The sequence below is a fragment of the Eutrigla gurnardus genome, assembly GCF_963514095.1.
Source record: "Eutrigla gurnardus genome assembly, chromosome: 22".
NCBI classification, from domain to species: Eukaryota; Metazoa; Chordata; class Actinopteri; order Perciformes; family Triglidae; genus Eutrigla; species Eutrigla gurnardus.
Genome location: NC_139933.1, coordinates 2,018,472 through 2,040,797, shown reverse-complemented (window position 1 = coordinate 2,040,797; position 22,326 = coordinate 2,018,472). Strand labels below are relative to the sequence as shown.

General features: G+C 47.3%; 1 protein-coding gene across 1 annotated transcript in view; it reads right to left on the bottom strand.

Annotated features, from left to right (window-relative positions):
• Positions 1-22,326, bottom strand: part of cacna1g (calcium channel, voltage-dependent, T type, alpha 1G subunit) — a 148,838-nt gene that overhangs the window by 1,669 nt on the left and 124,843 nt on the right. The window contains 12 exon segments of the mRNA XM_084002159.1: positions 2,352-2,521; positions 2,601-2,808; positions 4,307-4,432; positions 6,605-6,757; positions 7,879-8,325; positions 8,707-8,828; positions 9,009-9,087; positions 10,327-10,397; positions 12,860-12,990; positions 13,712-13,821; positions 14,416-14,541; positions 14,543-14,571. Coding sequence (XP_083858285.1) covers positions 2,352-2,521; positions 2,601-2,808; positions 4,307-4,432; positions 6,605-6,757; positions 7,879-8,325; positions 8,707-8,828; positions 9,009-9,087; positions 10,327-10,397; positions 12,860-12,990; positions 13,712-13,821; positions 14,416-14,541; positions 14,543-14,571 — 1,772 coding nt within the window.

Genomic DNA, 22,326 nt, shown 5'->3' with positions numbered 1-22,326 from the left:
AGAATCCTTTGTGTTTGTGTTGTTCTCCCTGGCAGCATGGGAGCTGAAGTGCAATTGCAACACTCTGCCATGAATTGTACCATCACAGGTCAAAGGTTACCCTGGATTTCACAGAACAACCTTTGGGCTCGTTGTATTCATGTGTTTTATTTACTGACAGGAAGATTTTATAGTACTTGTACTCAAACATCAGGATGAATATCCTCATTTTAGCCTGACAGTTTTTGGTATGTGAGGATTATGAATGTGACCCTTCACATCAATAAACACGTGTTGCGTTGCCCTGAGTCATGTGACACTTCAGGTTTCCCAGTCAGAGACACCAGCTGACTTTCCATGTAAGAAGCTGTTTTTCACATCAGGACCGTGTACTCCCTGTACTCCCTGTACTCTCTGTACTCCCTGTACTCCCTGTACTCCCTGTACTCTCTGTACTCCCTGTACTCCCTGTACTCCCTGTACTCCCTGTACTCTCTGTACTCCCTGTACTCCCTGTACTCAGCTGATTAAGGGCCGGCTGAATGGTGAACTCTGACCCAGACCACCTGAACCCTCTAACCTTGACCTTTCACACAGAAACCGTCAGCAGCACCATTCATGACTGAATTTACAACCTCATCAGTGTTTCCTCTGAAGGAAACCATCCACAGGGTGTGAGGTCAAAGGTCAGAGGGTGAACATATCATGTGACTACTGTAGGAGAGGAAGGGTTATAAAATGTCCTCACAGAGTGGGGAGAGGACGTTTGAGAGATGCTGATTGGCTGATTTAAAGTGGGATAAACAGAGATGAGGAAGCGAGGCATGCATCGGAGCTTCAGTGTTCATGGAATTCCCTGTTTGGTGGAACTACAGAGACACCTAGTGGTCAACAGTAGTACAGCCGGGCCAGACCAAGACAAATGATCACCCTCTCCTATTTAAAGGAGTCATCACCAGGAAATCGCAATTTCTCTTGTTAAAACATGCATATCTGTGTTTGACCTCAGTTGAAACTTGCCTGAAAGGCTGGAGTTTGAAAGTGGCGCCGTTTTTTCGCTTCTGCTCTTTTTCCGAACAGGAATAGCACACAAGGGTGTGCATTCCTAAAGCACGAGATTTTGATTCTGCGCCTACGGTGACGTCACCGTGGAGGCTACTTGCATAAGCCCACCCCTCTTTCACCACCCAACCCCCCCCCCCCCCGTCCGCTACCTGACGTCCTGCTGTAAACGTGTCTCTTCAACCGTCTCTGGCTCTTCACTCTCCGGTTCGGGTTCCGACTCTGGTTCGTACATAAATGCCTGAATTCCGTAAGGTTCGTCATTTAGTGTGTGCGCCATGACAGGGGGCTGTTTATGTTTTGGAGTCTGCATGCAGGCAAGCCCCCCCGGCTCTGTCCTTCCTGCGGCGAATCAACGCGCGCCTCATTACATATTATACAATGCACATCCGGACCAGTCAAAACCTCGCGCGTAATCTCGCGTGATAAAATCGCGGTACGAAAAAGGGTCAGAACAAGCTCAATGTTTGATTAAATTTTTTTTTTTTTTTCTAATAAGTTTTACGAATTGATCCAAAGCGATCCAAGGGGGGCTGGATACGTATAAAACCAGGTTATGACTCCTTTAAAAACAAAAGACATGCCGGCCAAATGAACATGCACAGCACTGTCTGTCTGTTGTGTAGCAATCCCCTGAGTTGTATAGTCAGTAAGTGCACTGCATTATGGGTGAATTCTCAGCTAAATAGCATCTTTGTCTGGCTTGTATAGAAGGATGAGGACGTGTTAGAGAGGTGCTGATGGTTATGATGGGGGTGAGCCTGTGTGTTAATCTGTCTGTTGGAAGATGAGCATGGAGTCCATTGTTTCTTAAAGGGCCGGCGGTCGGCCGCTCAGAAACAGGAGTATCTGTGTTTGAGCAGGAGCTCGGGGTCGGGCGGCTCAAAGGCCCAACTGATCTGAGATCAGAGAGTAACAGATACGACATGGAGAAGGAGGCAGCAGATCAAGGTCATAGCAGCACCAGGAAGAAAGGGGAGGAGGAAGGAGGGAGAAAAGGGAAACGGTTTAGACCATGCGACGAGGGAAGAGGGAAATCATTCTGGTGTCTGATTTAAATGGTTTTCCCTCCTGTGATGTTTGCAAGGATAAACTTCTCACGTTCCTCATTTCTTTCAGTTGTTAAACAAGTGGCTGATGAAGCTATTATTGTTTGTTTGTTGTTGTAATACCGGTTCCTGCCACAAGAGGCATACGTGGAACCCTCCCCCCCCACTGATTTAAAACACATGACTGGCCTGAAGACGTGACAGAAGTGTTACTCAACCTGCTGACTCACTCTCCATGATCCATGTAGGATTTAAACCCACCTGTCTGCGGAGCGTGCGGCTGAGTGTGTGTGTGCGTCGGGGAGGCGGGAGTGGCGGGATGCTCTCCGAGTCGGAGTGGCTGTGAGGGCTGATGGGTCTGAAGAGGTCTGCAGGGACGCTGAGCTGCTGGGAGCGCTCCTCCGGCTGGGAGCGCACGGAGCAGCATGAGCCTGCAAGACAGCATCCAAACACCTGTCACACTGCTGAGGTGTCACACATTATAATACGAGGATGAAAGTCATAGGTTACCTGACTGGGCCCTGTGGGACCCCCGTATGTGCTGGGGCCCGGGTGTCTGTGCGAGGAGGTGGTCTGGATCCGGGGCCTCGCTGCCGGACGCCTCCAGGGGGAAGAACATGTAGCTGTCGTTGGGCAGCGAGTGTGTGCGTCCCACCGCCGGCTTCCTGACACTCAGCAGGTTGTCCCCCGGTGGCTCCCCGGGGTCCAGCTGCTCCGGCTGGGGGGGGGGAGAGGAGAGTCAGGGGTCCCTTCAGACCAGGAAGGACTCTTTCTAGCACTAAGACAACACTTTGAGTCGACCCAGCTGCCACAGATCACAGCAGAGACCAGGCCGGGATGGAATTCACTATTTATTTTTAAATTTAGGCATAAAAAAGTCTGAGTCTTGCATCGGAGTCAGTAAGTTAGTAAATTAGTAAGTTGGTCTGCTCCGTGATTGTGCGTCAGCTGAGGCAGTCGGACCCAGAAGGCACCGGTTCACGTTCACCACAGAGCTGCCGGAGCTCCGGTGAACGTAGCAAACACAGGAGAGGTAACCATGACGACGCCGGAGGACAGGAGACGAGGACCAACACTGAAGAAGACTCACATGGAAAGCACATCAGAAACACAGAAAACAGAGGAAAAGAAGAGTTTACAGAGAGGACGGAAACAGAAAAGAGACGAAGGAGAGAAAACTGCAAACTGGCAGGTGAGGAGGCGACTAGTCTACTGGACTGGACTGGACTGGACTGGACTGGACTGGACTGGACTGGACTGGAGAGTAACACACATTAGGCTGGAAAGGTGGAATGAGAAAGAGAAGAGGAAGTCGGGGTCTTCCAACGCCGCTTGTCCTCGACCTTCACTCTATTGTGTTAGTTTGTTCACACACAATCTGGATTCTGGAGTTTCTAAATGCTGACAGTGATTCTTAAATATATATATATAATATATATTTATATATTATATATATATATCTTATAAGAGATCAGAGAAGAAGGTCATTTCCATGTGTTGTGTTGGGATTCTCCACTGAGACGGCTAAGGTTACAGTGCCTCCCTGTGGGGACGGCAGGTAACTACAGGGGAGTGATATTGGCTGATACTTATTCATTCCATGAAGTTGGATTGATTTGCAAATTAAAGCCAAACAAATGTTATGCATGAATTAATTCAACATAATGTAAATCATTGCACCAAACTGCATTCAAATAGGAATAAACAGAGGATTGTGTCTGGAAACAAAATATTCAAACTTTAAAGTGAAACGGTGTATTTTCATATACTATATATACATGTATAATAACTACACCCTACAGTTATTTTACTGCTCTTTTGCACTACGTCACACAACGTTTTAAAAGTGTTGTTATTGATTTTGTTTGCTGAACAGTTTCCTGGGAAGAATTATGTGAATTGGGATTAATTATTGAGAGAATTTTTTTTTAATATAAAATGGGTTCATTAGCATGAGCAACTCCTTTCACATCCTAGTCATGTGATCCATTATTAATATGATTATAAAAAGCTGATTGTAGCCCTTTAAATGTTTTTAGACTACAGGTGCTAATTAGCCGTTTCACTAATTAGCAGCCGTTAGCCCCCGGTGTGAGAGTAACGGGAGGGGGGGCAAGTGGTGTTGGAAGAGCCCCGTGAAAGGAAACACTACAAGATACTGCAGAGAGGAGGAGGAGGAGGAGGAGGAGGAGGAGGAGGAGAGGAACTGTCAGTACGTTGCATCCCAGACTGGTGAGAAAGAGGGGGTTAAAGTCGCCGGGGGGGGCCGGGTCGTCGGTCAGAGCTAGGGACCAGGATTTGTCCGAGGCCAGAGACAGAGCTTCCATCTCCGCTAGAGGGATCTGAGGCAGGGAGAGACAACGGCGGTGAGCAGAGAACCGAGCAACACAGAGAGAGAAAGGACGCTTCACACAGATAAACCTGCAGCTAACAGAGACACATGAACGTGGAAGTACGAGGAAGAGAGATGAAGCCACATGTTCTCTCTCAGCCACATGTGTTATTAGATTATATGTTACTGGGGATAATAAGGTGATCTCGACTCGAAATTTAGTTTCACTTTACATGTTTATGTTAATGTTTATCTTGGCCAGGATCCCTTTATTAAAGAACTATCCTAAATAAAAGTTAAATAAACAGAATGATTTAAAAAACAGCTGCATTAGATGCAAATGAGACATTTCAGCGGAACAAGCAGCATCATCGTGTCTATTGTGTTGTATTTTGATATAAACCCCTCCGAGGGACTCCTCCCGTGTCGAGTTCATCCTCGTGGCTGACCTCTGACCTCTGGCGTCAGACTGGTGGTGTTTGGGAGCCGGGGGCCTCTGTGGCTCCTGTAAGAGGAGCTGCTGTGTATTCAACCTCGTAGCTACTTAACAGGGGGAATGCTTCCAGACAGGAAGCGGGCCGAGCAGCGAGGGGAGCTCGGTGGAAAACATGGAAGGCTGGCCGCTGGCGTCTGATGACCACGTCTCAGACCCATTTAGAGCTTTTAGAAGATGGGCTTTGCAATACTAAACGAATTGGCCAACATTTGCCTTGAAATGAGGAAAAGGAGGCCCTCGGATGCATTATTCAGCGGCACGGCGATCCATCGCTTATTGAGCCGTTACTGTGCAGATTGGTGTGCGAGGGTGGGATCTCCTTCAGGGATGTGATCACTTTGCAAAGATCACACAGACGTTACGATGCGCAGACAGACACACAGCGGACTCTGAAGCGACGCCGGCGAGGCTCCAGAACCCGACCAGAAAGCTGACAAGCATGACTGGGTATAAAGTGAGGGGGTGAGGTCATGGCTGAGGCGGGACGTGACGCACGGCGCTGTGGTGGGCGAGCCATGGTTAGAGAACGGGGAACCAGATATCCCACGTGGAGGACTGCCAGTCCAGCAGCGGTGAGGCTCCGGTATGTAGAGTTCACAGAATGAACAGAATACAGTTCCACGGGGATAACAGAGACAAACTTCATTCAGCTTCAAGTATTAACGTCTGCTATTGTGTCATAAATGTCACCCAAGCCTCATTAAAATATAGCATTTCAAGCATCATTTAAATACTTGAAGTATTCTGTATTTAAAGGGTCAAATTTAAAAAAACAAACAGATTACTTCATAGAAAGAAGTGAATGACGTGTGTTTTATAAGGCGTTAACAAGAGAAACTTGAAGGTAATATTTGATTTTGTTAATCTATCAGCCGTAGCAAAAAGCTCTGCTTGGGTGAAATGCATCCTGGTACATGTAGGCTCAGAGATCACGTACCGAGGTCACTATAGCACATAGCTGGAGGATGTATTATGTCCCCCTTTCAAAGGGCTCCTTATGTGATTTTGCAAAGCAGAGATTATATTTGATTTCATATTAAAGGGAATGCTGATGATCAATACGATCCTAGGATGCAAAGACAGACACAAAACATGAAAAAGGCACATAAATATATGAATAAACACCTCAGTACACCTAAATGCAAACGAGGGATCCCAACTGGCTTTCAGGGTAATATTCTCTGTGTTGGAGACTGGGTTCCCTCTGATGCTGCACAGACGCCTGCATGGAACGCTCTCAAAGGGAACGCTCCTTTGTACCGCCGGCTCCACGGAGGTCTGTGCATTATCCCGAGTGACCAGCGCGTTGTTTCCAAGAGGACGTCTGGTCATTTAATCAGTAACATATCATTTATTCAACGCTGCGAGCACAACACCAGCCCCCGACTACACTCCACTCATCTTTATTGCATTTGAACTTCTATCAAAGATACTCATCTAGAACATTTGCATGGCAACTATTATTTCCTGTTTTGACCCTTTAAAGACAGAACAACATGTTTTATAAACTCCCTCTGCGTGAGACTGCATTCAAAACAAGTCATGTTGGATTTGGAAAACAAGGCCGTCTGTAATACTTTGGGGTTTGTTGTCGATAATCTAAAATTACAGCAGCAACGTTTTGGTGAGCCCCGAAATATGAATAAAATGGTGGTGGAGTGAGTCATCGTTCCGGTGATTATTGACCTTCTTGTTGCTGCCGTGCTTGTTGGGCTTGGGAGGCAGCGCGTAGTAGTGGCAGATACAGCCGGACAGGTTGTCCATCAAACTCAACTCTCCCTCCACTGAACCCTGGATGAGCAGGGAGACCGAGTCAAACTGGGCTCTACGCCGGACATGCTACGATGATGCAGAGGGGGGAGAGAGGAGGGAGTGGACAGAAGGGACAGAGACACATGGATAAATGTGGAGAGAAAGAAAGAAAGAAAGGGATAATCAGGTAGAAACACACACACAGAAAGAAGACAGAAGAAACACATAAAGTCGGAGATTTAACCAAAACAGCACTAAATAACTTCCATGCTTTAACCTCCTCCCTACATCACAGCCTCTCCTGTGTTACTATTGAGCTCCACAAGGGGGCACTACAACGCCGCCGTACAGCCGCCTCTCTGGAGAAGGAGATTGCGGCTTTGTAACCACACGTTTTGTGGAAGAGCGGCCGAGGAAGACGGATTACATCGTAGACGGCAGCGAGACCTCGGCTTCCTCTCACAAAGTTCCCCGCCGGCTGCAAATAGCTGTGGAAGTGAACAACAAGGCCCTCGGCCCTGCTTTCCCATGGCACCGTGACCTGTCTATGACTGGCATGTCCTCTACAGGGACCCCCCCCCACACACACACACACACACACACACACACACACTACAACACACTGATGTGGGTCAGGGTGATTACACTAAATAACACCCATGCATGTTTTTGTCGTCACCGTTATTACGAGCCCGGTTCTGCACACGTCACTCATGAATGTATCCGCTGATATGTTGGAACCATGCCAGGGAGTGATGTGATTATGCCCAAATATGGTCACTTCCCCTTTGTTTACATAGGAGTTATAGACATTCCTCCAGTGAAATCCATTATTTAAAGATGCCATCCAGCATGGACCAGAGACGGGACTAACGGTTCGGTCCGGAGTCAGGACTAATGAGGGGAGACACGGGGGGGTCATCTGATTGGCCGGGCAGCCTGGCCCCCCAGCAGGGAGGGGCTCTGAGCATCTGGCTTATCACGCTGTAAGTGGACCGAACAGTCGGACCGACATCAGAACACTCACTTTGACTAGAGGACATTTCTGTAATTACACACACACACACACACACACTCACACACACACACACACACACACACACACACACACACACACACACACACACACACACACACACACACACAAACAACAACAAAACAAGATATAGATATATATACACATGTACATGATGGTGATGATGACTCACCTCCAGGGGGGGCTCCAGGCATGATGGGGGGTCCTCTGTGATGTTTACAGAGTCTCTGGTTATATCAGCAGTGGGCGAGTCCAGAGGAGCGTCTCTGTCCTGGTCCCCGTCCCCCCCTCCTCCTCCTCCTCCACCTCCTCCTCCCCCTGCAGACCTCCAGGGAGATCCCCCAGAACTGGACCTGTCCATGCCCAGCGCCAGAGGGTTGAGCTGGGGCGACCTGGTGGCCCCGTCCCCCCCTTCCATCTGGCGCTCCAGCTGCAACTCCGCCTCCAGCTCCGCCTCCTCCTTGGCCTCCTTGTTGCTCTCCTCCAGGTGCTTCATGAGGACGGCGATGACGACGTTGACCAGGACGAACTGAGCGGTGAGGACGAAGGAGACGAAGTAGATGGGAGACACCACGGTGTTGTAGCAGGTGCTGTTCTGGGCGCAGTCTCGTAGCGTGTCCTGGGAGGAAAACAAGAACGTTGTTAGTGGAGAATTCTGTGAAATGGAAATGTTTTCTCCTCCATGAAATTCATCATATTCCAGCATCAGGAAGAATTTAATCATATCAGGTAAAAACTTGAATTTGAGGAAATGCCTGCAAAACAATTAGCCTCAACTGTTCATCATCTACAGTGTAGTTACCAGCATGCTAACACGCTAACACGCTAACACGCTACATTGATATACTCATCTACATTTACATTTAGGTCATTTAGCAGACGCTTTTGTCCAAAGCGACTTACAATAAGTACATCTAGGCTTCTAAATCAGCCAAACATCAGTATTCAAGTCTCCGGAGATACTTCCACCTCTAAGAAGAGAGGAAGGTGTTAGCTTCACCTTCATTATGCCGTTCCAGTTGTCTCCAGTAGAAACTCTGAAGAGCAGCAGGAACGCCATCCCAAAGTTCTTGAAGGTAGCGTAGCGGCCGAGGCCTTCACATGGATGGAATTCATCACAGACTGGGGAGAGGAGAAGGAGCAATGACATGTTAATAACAGTAATACCATTTCATTAATCTCAACTTCTACAAGGTAGGATTTAAAAAAAAGAAAAGAGGAATCAATGAGGCAATTGAACAAAAGCAATTAACAAGTGTTAGATTAAACCCACGCCCAGGGGAGAATGGAAATACTCCTTACTCAAGTCTCCGAACAGCTCCACCCCCAGCGCTGCAAAAATGAAGAAGAGGAGCATGAAGAGGAGGCCCAGATTTCCCACCTGCAGACAAGAGAGAGGGGTTAACGAGAGCGGAGGACTAAACCGTCAACGGAGGACAACAAACGGCTCGTTCCGAAGACAGGAAAGAAATGAATGAAAGGTCACGATGAAGACGAAGCCAAGAGAAGAAGACGAGCTGTTCACTGGATCCCACCCGGACAGCAATAGACCAATTAAAGCCTAGCAACCGTAACTAGGCACGTCAGGCCCGTCAATCTCCCGAGTTCTCTGCATGTTGAAGAGTTATTTAAAGAGTTCGGATGATGGTTTCTTTCTTTTCACTCTTCACAAAGCCAGCAGACTAACGTATCGTTTCCCATTCATTCCTATTAAAGTCTGTCATATTGTATTTAAAAATATATCTTGATATATTACATCCAACATTCTTTTCTTCCTGGAAAAGTCAATATGACACATGCTGGAATCACCGACTACAAACCAAAATCTACCAATGACATCATTGACATCCATCCATCAATCTACGGTTTCGGCTTTTTCCCCACGTTACGTCCCGTCCAGCTCCACGCCGACAGCGGATCGAGCTGCGGAACAAAGGATCCTGGGAATATTGATGCGTTCTCCTTCAGTTTAGACTCCCATTCAAGTTGGTCAAACATATGGATTAGTCTCCGTCGGCAACACTCAATATAAGAGCGGTGGTCTTTCTCTATTCCTTCTTCACGGATCATCAGCTGGTAAGAATGGAGGAAGCTAATCTGCAATAAAATATGACCAGCTGACCCCGGAGAGAACAAGATAACAGGAAACCACAGCTTTGATACAGAAGTGTGTTTTTAATGAGCAGATTTCCTAATCATGGAGATTCTGACGAGCTCGAGGAGGAATCATCCTGCAGAACCGCTCTCTCTCTGAATGACAGACGGAGGTAGAATCAAAGAATGCTGTTATTTCTCTCTCACTGCACACGACACTGCAGAAGAAGTTCTAATTTAGCCGCTCCACCACCTTCACATCCGCCCACCAGCGTTCACAACAAACCCCGGAGCTACATCCCCCTTTTTTCCCGATCTCGGCAGGGGTTGGTTACGCAAATAAGGCTCCCCCGAGTCGGCGGGAAGGCTCCCGGGACCCGCCGCCGCCGCCGCCGCCCCGGAACAGAAGACGATGTACCCAAAAAAGAAACGCTGCTGGAATGTAATTTGTGTTTTTGGGACAGCTTCAGTGGGACGTGTTAGCAAAGATCCGTGGAGAAGAATAAAGAGTGTTGTTTGTGTGTACCTGAGGCAGCGCTTGCATAACGGTGTCCAGCAGGGCTCTCATCCCCACCGCCATCTTCAACAGCTTCAACACTGCACACATAGACATACATAGACATACAGGAAGTGAGATGTTGTCCATGCAGTATTCAGGTTGTTCAGTCTTACGTAACAGGAGGGGATCACGCCTTCTGGGGAATTAAACGGGACTCTCTTGGTTGCTTCGGGACTAATCCTGCGTGAGCGGAGTCACACATTTCAGTGGTGGGGAACCAGTGGAGGAACACCAACACGGTTTCAGGTTTGTTTGGTCGGCCCCGGGGCTGGAGGGGCCTGTCTCCACTAGTTGCCTAGCAACCCCACCGTGACGACTAAAACTCCAGCAGGTCAGGGGCCTTCACCAAGAAAAGTCTCTCCCCTGAAAACCACAAATATGTTCTGTCCGTCCATCCATCCATCCATCATCCATCCATCATCCATCCATCATCCATCCATCCATCATCCATCCATCATCCATCCATCATCCATCCATCATCCATCCGTCCATCATCCATCCATCATCCATCCGTCCATCTGTCCGTCCATCCATCCGTCCATCCATCCATCCGTCATCCATCCATCCGTCCGTTCATCCATCCATCTGCCCATCCATCCCTTCATCCATCCATCCATCCATCCATCCATCCAACCATCCATCCATCATCCATCCATCTATCATCCATCCATCCATCCAACCATCCATCCATCATCCATCCATCTATCATCCATCCATCCATCAACCATCCATCCGTCCATCCATCTATCCATCTATCATCCATCCATCCATCAACCATTCATTCATCCATCCATCCATCCGTCTGTCCATCTATCTATAATCCATCCACTCATCCATCCATCATCCATCCATCCATCAACCATTCATTCATCCATCCATCCATCCGTCCGTCCATCCATCCATCCACCATCCATCCATCCATCCATCCATCCATCTATCCATCTATCATCCATCCATCCATCAACCATTCATTCATCCATCCATCCATCCGTCTGTCCATCTATCTATAATCCATCCACTCATCCATCCATCATCCATCCATCCATCAACCATTCATTCATCCATCCATCCATCCGTCCGTCCATCCATCCATCCACCATCCATCCATCCATCCATCCATCCATCTATCATCCATCCATCCGTCCATCCATCCATCTATCATCCATCCATCATCCATCCATCCATCCATCCATCTATCATCCATCCATCCATCAACCATTCATTCATCCATCCACCCATCCATCCATCCATCCATCCATCCATCAGTCTGTCCATCTATCTATAATCCATCCATCCATCCATCCATCATCCATCCATCCATCCATCCATCATCCATCCATCCATCCATCCATCCATCCATCATCCATCCATCCATCCATCCATCCATCCATCCATGCATCCATCCATCCGTCTGTCCATCTATCTATAATCCATCCATCCATCCATCCATCATCCATCCATCCATCCATCCATCCATCCATCTATAATCCATCCATCCATCCATCCATCCATCCATGCATCCATCCATCCATCCATCCGTCTGTCCATCTATCTATAATCCATCCATCCATCCATCCATCCATCATCCATCCATCCATCTATCATCCATCCATCCATCCATCCATCCATCCATCCATCCATCCATGCATCCATCCATCCATCCATCCATCCATCCATCCATCCATGCATCCATCCATCCGTCTGTCCATCTATCTATAATCCATCCATCCATCTATCCTCCATCCATCCATCCATCCATCCATCCATCCATCCATCCATCTATCATCCATCCATCACTCCATCTCTTTAATTACCTTGCCTGTAATCAGCCTGAAGCACACAGGCAGTCCCCCCCCCCTTCTCTTCTTCCCTCCTGCCAAGTCCACCACGCCTCTTTAAATCAACTTTTCTAATTCAGACCCTCCTCCATCCATTTCCACCATTAATTCTCCGTCTCTCCGTCTCTCACCCATCGACAAACCTCTTCCTCTGTCCATTCATCTCATTTTCACTCCGATCCAGCGCTCCCTCTTTCCTTCGTCGCATAATCTATTTTGGGGTCAGAAGTTATTCATCATGCCTCCTCCTCCTCCTTTTCTTTCTCTCCTCTCATATATATGCTCTGTTTCTCACTGTTTCCCCTTAACGGCTGTGGTGGCCCACCGCAGTCAAATCTGTATGTAGTTTATTATGCAATTTCATAATAAACTGAACATATTTGTTGTCGTGCTTATAATGCCACGATGTGCCTTGACTCTCCCCTTAACCTTAGCTATTTTTCCTCATCTCTCCCATGTCTCTATATTTGTATAACTCTCTTCTCCGTCTCGATGCAGCTTCCTGTGTTTCTGTGTGCCATCTGGTCGACTCACACCGGCCCGAAGCCTGCAGAGAACCCCCATGAGAACATGACAAAGGTGGGAGTCCCAGGGACCAGGCATCGGTACAGCACAGGGGAGGAGAGGGAGTACCTGGATGGATGATGGATGGATGGTCATACCTCGTGAGATCCTCAGCACTCTCATGATGCGGATGATGGTGGGATTGATGGGCAGAGTGTTTCCATCGATCTCCTCCAGGATGATGCCCATGATGGACAGCAGCACTATGGCCAGATCCAGCTGGTTCCACCTACACACACAAACACACACACAAACAAACAAACAAACAAACAGACAAACAAGTAACAAAGAGAGAAACATCAGGTTTGTCTCTTCTCCATGAGAAGGTTTCAGAGTCCACTCCGTAGTTTTGCCCTCACATCCTCACTTCAATGCTCAAAGTGTGTGAATCAAGTCCAATGAGGTGTGTACCTCATGTGTGTGTGTGTGTGTGTGTGTGTGTGTGTGTGTGTGTTGTGTTACTGGCCCACTGCCAAACACACAAAGTTGATAATGGCGTTCTCTGGCAGAGAGGACGGACACGGTGGAGCCGTCGGTGGTCAGCTCCGGTCCAGAAACGTGCCGCCTCCACGAGGAAGTGTGTGTTACTGTCTGTGTCCACGTGTGTGTGTGTCTGTGTGTAGGATACGTTCGCTGCTGCTGTGATTGTGTTTGTGTGGTTTTCATGCAGAAAGCCAGAGATTTCAAAGCTATGAAATCATCTAAGGCAGCGTGTTTTATGGGTGTTTTACGAGGCCGTTTGTACTCGTGCAGGCCTCGCTGAGAACCGGCTCACCGGAGCACCTCGCAGAAAGCTCATTTAAACTCAACGCTGCCTCACATTTTCCACATGACTCAGAGGTTAAAGAACGGCACCTTTAATCACCGCTCGATTACGATATCACGGCCGCTAAAATGTCAAAACTCTTAAAACGCTTGTGCAGGGTTTTCACGTCGGAGTGAACACTGACTTGTCCTTGAAGAAACGTCGGAGGCCGTAGGCCACCAGCTTGCAGACGGACTCCAGGACGAAGATGAGGGTGAAGATGTAGTTACAGATCTTCAACGCCTTCTTCAACTCCTGAGGACGCGGAGAGAGGAACAGAACTGATGAATAACCCACACGAGTACGCATCTCAAGAAGGCAGTGAAGGTCGTGATATCGGTCCTGTTATCTCCAATGAAATGTGCTGGGATTGATGTTTTTCTCACTTTTTTAAAAAGAAAACTCCTTTGGAGTAAATTGCTTGCTATGGTGGATGTTTTTTGTTGTGTAAATATAGATTTTTCCATCATTAACTACTCGACCACTCACATCGTTCTCCATGAAAAGGCTGTTAGAATAAAAGTGTATTTCTGAGAGAACCGGTGCTCATAAGGGATTTCACTAAATCCTCATCAACTCAGCACCAGGTTATCTTAAATTCAGGATTAATATTCCCACATTTTAAAGACCAATGCAGATATTGATATTCCAATATGCCAATATTTATCATTTTTATGCCAAAAAAGTGTTAAAAAATGGCCATAATTGAGTATTTCAACCTGTATTGTATTTGTGTAAAAGTACAGAAGCACAGAAGTAATCTTCTCTTCAGGACCGACAGCTCATCCATCATGAGACACACATGCAGGTAATATTGAACATTGGAAGCTCATCTTTAGCTGATCTGACCTTGGGCTGCTGGTCGTGGTCCATGGACATGGTGATGACGTTGAGTCCGATGATGATGGTGATGAACAGGTCCAGGTAGTGGCTGGTGCAAATCTTATGGATGAGCAAGCGAGTGGGGGAGTAAGTAATCGGAGTAGTAGGGCTTACTCTGAGCTTCTGTTAGAAGTGGGAAGTAGTGGGGGGGGAGGAGGGGGGGACAGGGGGGAGGAGGAGGAGGGGGGAGGGAGGTGGCATTCATAAAGTGAGATAGGAGGTAATATACTGGGACTCTGTACAGTAGACCTGCTGCGTGGAGGACCGGAGCCTCCGAGGCTGCGTTTGAAAAGGAAGCGTTAGTGAAACACAACGACACCCTGCCAGTCAAGATGGCCGACACACATTTAAGAATACATGGAGACGTGAAGAGATCAAGACGGGGGGAGGCGGAGCAGAGGACGGGGAGAAGGAGAGACTCCAGCCCAGGTCTCCTCCTCATGACTCCTCAAATCAAATCTCCTCTCAACTATTGTTTAACTGTGTGTGTGTGTGTGTGTGTGTGTGTGTGTGTGAAGGAGATCTGGCCATCTCTCCCTCTCCGATCATCATGTGACCCCCCCCCCCCCCCCCCCCCTTATCTCTTTCACTTGTCTCCTCTCAGGAAAAGAAGAAGTGATCCATCACTTTGTTCCTCAGCTTCCCTCCATCCAGAGAGGAAGGACAGATGGAGGGAGGATGAGGAGGAGGAGGAGAGAGGAAGCAGTACCACTTCAGCAGTGAAGGAGAGGCTGGAGGCTGGGTTGTGAGCTCCTCCTCCCTCACTAAAGGGGCGTTCCACCGGTTTTAAATGTGAGTTGTGTGGAAATAGTTCATGTCTCTTTGAGTTTGAGACTTTTAACAGAAACCTATGTGGAGTTGACAGATGTGATGCTATAAATAGGTGAACTGGTTTTGGGGCATGACTCCTACTAGGGACTACAAGTCAGGATGTCTTGTTCTCACAAGCTCCCCAACATGCATGCATGCAATATTAAATGGCTGGAGTCGCCCATTAAAAAAGGATAACTTAGAGAGATATGAATGAGTGGTGCAGAGATGACTATCCTGACTTAGGTGAAGGAGATCCTATCTGACTCCTTAAACAGGGGAATGAAGAATCTGCTGCCGAGCTTCAAGTTTATTATTCTATATTTGTCTTCGGGGTCATCTTTGTTGCACCTGCTGGTGATTATTGATATTAACAGGGGAGACGAACTTGAACTCCGCGGGGCGGCCGGTGTCGGAGTCCTGCTGCTCCTGAACTCCTACGGAGTCTTGCGTGCCAGGAAGTGAGACCAACGTGGCCTCTGGTGGGTCCCGCTCTGACATTTTAAGTAACTGCACACAAACCGGATGGCATACTCTGTCATCGAGGGTCCTGGAGCCGTCTCCGCAGCAACACTTCCCCACCGTGTCGGCTTATAAACGAGGCTGTACTCTGACATTTGGCCCACGGAGCAGACAGTGATGAAGCAGGTTTAGAGTCCACGTTAGCTTGGGTCACCGGTGGGTTCCTATTTTACGAGACCCTCCATCATCTTTGGACGAGAACATTAGTTTTGCTCTGTTCTACTTCCTGTCTGCAGGGCTCACACGTAACAGCTCCTCCTCATTCATCTCCGTTGTTTTTCAACCAAACTTTCTTCACAGTGAAATGAGAACGCCAGATTGGTTCACTTCCTCCCGGAAAAGTAATTAGAGGAAGTAAGTAAGCGTTGCCCTTCATATTACGGACGGGGCAAAGAGGGCGAGCCCGAACACGCCGTCGAGGAAAGGAGAGACAGAAACCATCTGGTTCCAGCTCGTCTCCAGAGATGACGGAGGGGAATGAGGCGAGGGAAGAAGAAGGTGAAAGTTTGGGAAGCCAATTTGCCTCCTCGGAGAAAAGAGCACAGGCGGCTCCTAATGAGGACTGGAGTTGATAGCGCTCCTGCTTTGAGTCATGCTGGCCTGGAATCAGATTTTTTTAGTTTTTTTGTTTAAGGTAGCAACAGATGGGAAAGATATTCAGTGGAATGAAGAAATGAGCTCCCACTTTTTCTCCCAAATATTTTCTCTCCTCTCGTTCACTGATGAGGCCGCCTCCTCTCTCTGGTGTGATGTCACGGCGACGGGGAAGGAGGTCGCGAAGAGGCGTCGCGAACCGTAAACCTTCCTGTCGGGTCACGATGCGTCTCTGCGTCTCCATCCTCATATTTAACATTAAGTCGACTCCCAGGACAATCATCTCAAGGGGACTTAGATCTCATCATGGTATATAATTACTATACAACACCAACAATCTAGAACAAATGGGTTTTTTCTTTATGACAAAAACTAAATGCATTTGCTGACAATATTTTGCACTCTTTGTCCACTGATCCTGCTGCGTCACCGTTGTTGACTTTCCTTCCAGGTCTATTTCTGTTGAAGACGTTTCTGGAGCGTGACGTGCATATTAATGCCTGTAATTATTGGCAGTTGACATAAAATCAATATCTAATTCTGTTTATCATTTGTTAGAGTTTGTCTCGATATGTCCCATATAGCAAACAAACAAAAGGATGCAGAGAACATCTGCTCTCAGCCAGTTAGACCTCCATATGTTTTAATACAGCTGAATTCAAAATGTAGTCCTCTCGTTTCCATATTTCCTGTTGTCAAACAACAGGACGAGTGTGAGGCTGTGATTCAATCACGGCTCATAAATACTACAAGATGTTAACCTGCAGTTATTCACGAGCCGCCGCGCCGATGAAGTCATTATTTCATAGTCGATGACATTTAAAATACGTGATTACATGAGGAGGGAAAAGGTTGTTTCCTTGATGCAACACAGCTCCAGAAACGTGAAAAACAGGGACGGACGGTGGACTTCAGCTGGATCACCTTCAGCTTTACTGAATGGAGATCTAAACCCCCTTCTGAGAAACCGCCTGAGGTCTGACAGACAAGAAGGAAAAACTCTGTTAGAGAAAAATAATTCCCAGTCCAAAAACAACCCCAAGAGCCGTATTCCTCTTTCATTTGTACCTTACTGCGTACTCACCTTCCCCTTCATGGTCACCTACTCTTCCTCGGGGGTCGAGGACGTTTTATCTGGAGATTCGGCCTGGGAGTTGCTTTTGGACGCGGCCACGCTCCAAAACATAATCCATACATTTCCGAGGCGGTCTTTGTTGGGAAATACAGACACAGTGGGGGTCCTCGGCTGTGGGGCCGGTGAGTAGGAACGGCACAGCACTATGGGTAATAGTGTGAGCGCGTGGGTGAGGTGCAGTCTGGGTTGGATATGTAGAGAATGGGTCTGGAACACGGTGAACTCACAGCTACCCAGAATGCCTCGACGGCAGATCGGGAAGCAGAAAAAAAGAGGATGTTGTGGCAGCGACTCCGATGAAAAGGAGGCCTGACCGTGAATCTCAAAAACACCACGACACGCTGTCTTTGATCGACTCGGCTGGATCACCTCAGCGTGTCTCCGACGGCTCTACGGGTTTCCAGCAGAGATTCACGGCTCGTTGGGATGTGGGGATAAGAAGAGTGGGTTGGTATGGATGAAGGGGAATGGAGGCGATGGAGGGACCCGGATGGGAAAATGAAAGAAAGAGCAAGAGAGCAGGGCACGGGGCTGTAAAAGCAGCGACGGTGCACTTTCAAGGCAAATGATTGGGATGTAAATATAGATTTTCATTGTGTTCACATTTCCCAGGCAGTAGGTTGGGTTGGATGCGGCGGCTGCTTTTATGCCCCTTGTCCTTCATGGTGAATGGCTCAGTAGTAAACCTTGAGACTCAGTGTCTGCCAGGAAAAATCTGTCAATGTCAAGGACCGGACGTCCAGTTTAGAATTCCAGCAAACACTGAGTACAAAATAACCAATTATCAACATGAAACAGTCCCTGTAAAACAATCCAAAATATAGAGAAAAGAAGATTTAACTGGAATGTCCTGAATGCTCTGCTGCCCTGCTTAAAAAAAATCAACAGATAGAGAGAGAACGTGGACGGGAAGGACGAAAGAAAAAGAGAAAAGACAAACTGAAAGAATCACAGAGAAGAGCAGCAGAGCAAACCCAGGGAGTCCAGCAGAAAACAGGCAAATCAATAAGAAAACATGACATCATCCAAAATGACAGGGCATGATAACACACACACACACACACACACACACACACACACACAGACACACACACACGGACAGACGCACACACACACACACACACACACACACACACACACACACACACACACACACACACACACATGAATCTGCACTCTTTAACAAACACACATTGTGCTGGTTCACATAGTAGACTGACACACTTCTTTCTGAGTCATACTTGAGCAGGATGGACCAATTGAAAATGGGGGGGGGGACTGGATGGTGAAGGCAAGCGATTGGACAGCGTGAGTGGAGGGCGGAGCCACAGGGATAACAGTGATGACAAGGTACAGACCGATGGGAAGCTTTTTTAACAGCATAATGACATAGTGTTTTACCCTTTCCCTCTTACTGGAATCCAGTTTGTATCCATAGCAACGATGTCAACAATGTCCCCGTCGACCGCGACACAACGAGGAGGAAGAAGCCCTCCAAAGATACATCACATTAATGTCTTAAAGTCTCCCTTGAAAGGCGTTTTAACTTGCAGGGACTTGAATCTGGATCAAGATTACCACTCACAGCTATAAACCAAACACAAATCTTATTCTCCTCTGGCACTAAACCTGCACATTTGATGATGACGCCTCACACACGACGGCCTTTTCACCAACATGCACTGATCGCAACGTAGAACCAGGCGTCCATCGCAACTCGTCTTTGTTGTAAAACTGCAGAAGGACACGGTGAGCTGGGGTACACACACACGGGTTATGGTCTCAATCTCTAGTTTCAAGTCTTCTTCATCCAGCATGATGTTCATTTAGTACATTATGGTCCATTTAGAGTCCACCAGACCAGAAAGCAGGGGATGCTTTAGGGGGCGGGGCTTACCTGCTGATTGACAGGTCGTTAGGCCTCTCTACCAATGCAGTTCGCTACTAAGATGACTTTGACGTTCAGCTTCAACGTTCATCTTGAATTATGAAGCTAACGTTCCCGTCGACACTAAACTAAACACCCAAACAGCTGCTGGGTTTAGAAGAAATGAAGGTTCACCTTCGCCTCCTTCAGCGCTACAATAGGAGACTGTCTGCTCCCCGACTCTGTGCCGTTCCCTTCTTGACATTTCTGGAGATAAAATATTCATAGAGAAAGTTTCCGACATGAAACATTCATGGCGAGTGTTGTCAGAGCAGTTTTTCTTCCTAAAAAAACCCCCAAAACAAGCTTTTCAATCAAAGTAACTGTTTGCTGCGTGTTATTAATGTTGCTTTCTGTGGAAATGAATGAGCTTCATTAAACATTATATTACTTTCGATTTGTCCTTTTCAGGCCCTTCATTATCCATCAGCGTGTTTGTCACCTCTTCAGCACATTTCCATCAGCAGCCGTTCGTGCCTCCATGTTAATGGATGGACTCCTATTTAATATCACCAGGAGGCAAATCTGCTTAATTAGCTTCCATATAAACTGAATATAGTCGTGTTTTTTAGGATTACAGTGTAGGATCGTGATGTTAGTGGGTGGGTGGGAAGTATATGTAACATCAGGAAACACATCCATCTCCACCGCCGGGCAGCAACATGGCCTCCAGCTGCTCCTCAGCCCCAAACGCCATTAAACATTCAGCACATTTGACACTTTACTCGACACCGCTACCTACACCTGCTGGCATCACACTTCTACACTCCACAGCTGAGACGTTTCTACCGAGGTATGCCACCGTCTCTCCCTCCCTCCCTCTGAAGGAGACGGGACTGAAAGGACCCCTGTTATTAATTACATCTCTACAGAGGAACAGGAGAAAGAAAGGGGAGCGATGTGAAACTTGGGTTCGATTCATCTCTGCTAGCTCTGACCCAGATACAGCTCAGGATTGGCACCGGCTGTGTGTGTGTGTGTGTGTGTGTGTGTGTGTGTGTGTGAGAGAGAGAGAGAGAGAGAGAGAGAGAGAGAGAGAGAGAGAGAGAGAGAGAGAGAGAGAGAGAGAGAGAGAGAGAGAGAGAGAGAGCTGGTAGATGAAGAACAGCTATTCATGGAATGTCAAGCTGCTTTGCATTTACCCACACTTGTGTTTTTGGATGCCTCTCTCTCTCTCTGTGTGTGTGTGTGTGTGTGTGTGTAATTGTACCCCATCGTTGAGGTCACCAGCGATACGTGAACAGGTTTTGTTTACTGACCTCGAGGTGACGAGGGTTTATGAATGCGACTCCATTGTCTGCAGCGTCGTAAGCTTATTTTCTGCAAATGGGAAAAACTATTACAGAAGTTGAAATCCTTCTATTTCCTGACTGTAAAAAAGTGACGGACCTGAGATACACAGCATTGGGTGGCTTAACACAAGATTTACATATATTTTACTGGATTTAAAATGGATCAAAAGTTTGGAAAATTTTGGGAACTTCAACGTCAATCTGGGATTATTAAAAACAAATTTAAATTTATATTGTGAAGTCAATCCGAAATGTAAGATTGGAGTATTCTAATTAGGTTTAACACGTTCCTAAGTTCCTCAATTCATCACTTTATTACTTTTATTACTCGGTCATTATATATATTTTTGATTTGCATTAAGAGTTTTTAAAAGTTTAAACGGATTATTTTCTGAAAGCAGGCAACAGATCAGCGAATATTACAGCGCTGCTTCTTAACTCTGAACTGAATGTGGGAATGAACTCACCTACAGGGACGAACACGTCGTAGAAAAGTACTTTATCTTCCCTTCTGCTGCGGGTGCAACGCCACGCTTGGCTGGTTGTTGAGCAGAGCAGCATGAAACCAGGAGCGTTGATGGATCTAAAGCGCTGTCCGTGGTGCTGAAGAAGCTTTGTAATTGAGATGTTTACCTGTCCTCCTGCCCTTCTCAGCTTCATCAGCTCTGCCTTGGATCTGTGATATTCTGTAGAAAATACCTCAAACCAGAACCAAGAGTCGACAAAATATTCCTTCAATAATATCGCCTTTTATAAGAAGATGAACATATGCTCCCAGCAAAGGCCAGACAGGACAACGTGGATGTTGTTTTTGGCTGAGAAGAAGAAGAAGAAGAAGTGAATGTAAATCTAACTTTGTTAATAATAAGAAAACCTCCACGGGGCACGTTTAAAGTTGCGTCCATGGCGGCCGCTAGCTGTGTGCGGTTAGCTCGCTAACATCACCTCAATGAAGGTCCCAGCAGGAGAGGGCTGTTAGTGGAGTCTGAGTGGGAGGCTGCTGCTTTACACAAAGCTGTAGGAATCACTGCATGCTCACCGTAGTGCTGCAGAGCTTAGCATTCTGCCCGTCACCGTCGGCAACCAGCACTTTAACATCAGCGTTTTCAACGGCAACAGAGGGAAGAGGAGCTTACGACACCTGTGGCCAGAATAGTTCAGGTGAAGGCAGAAACTAAAGCATACAATGTGACCTCCATATACATCCAGATGCCTCCAGACCAGTCTGCCCAGTCATGTGGGGGCCGACCCAGCCAGAGCTGCCTGGTTGACTGACGTCAAGGGGCCGTCTGTCAACATGGCAGAGCCACAAGTCCTCCGACGCCGAAGCACACGTGCAAAGGGGAAACTCATACGTTTTGCGTATTATTTAACCTGAAACCCTCCGATTAAACTCAACATGAAGTTCCACTGGTAGGCTTGCATACATTATGTAAGTTTGTAAGTGGAAGGGCTCGGGTGCGTGGACTGCGTGGGTTCTCCGAGTGCACTCGTACATTTGGTTTATGTGTTTGCAGTTAAAGGGAACGTTTGATGTCGAGGTGAAATACACTTGGCTTCGCTTCCAAAGGGAGAAGAGCTGAAGTACAACTCCGTTA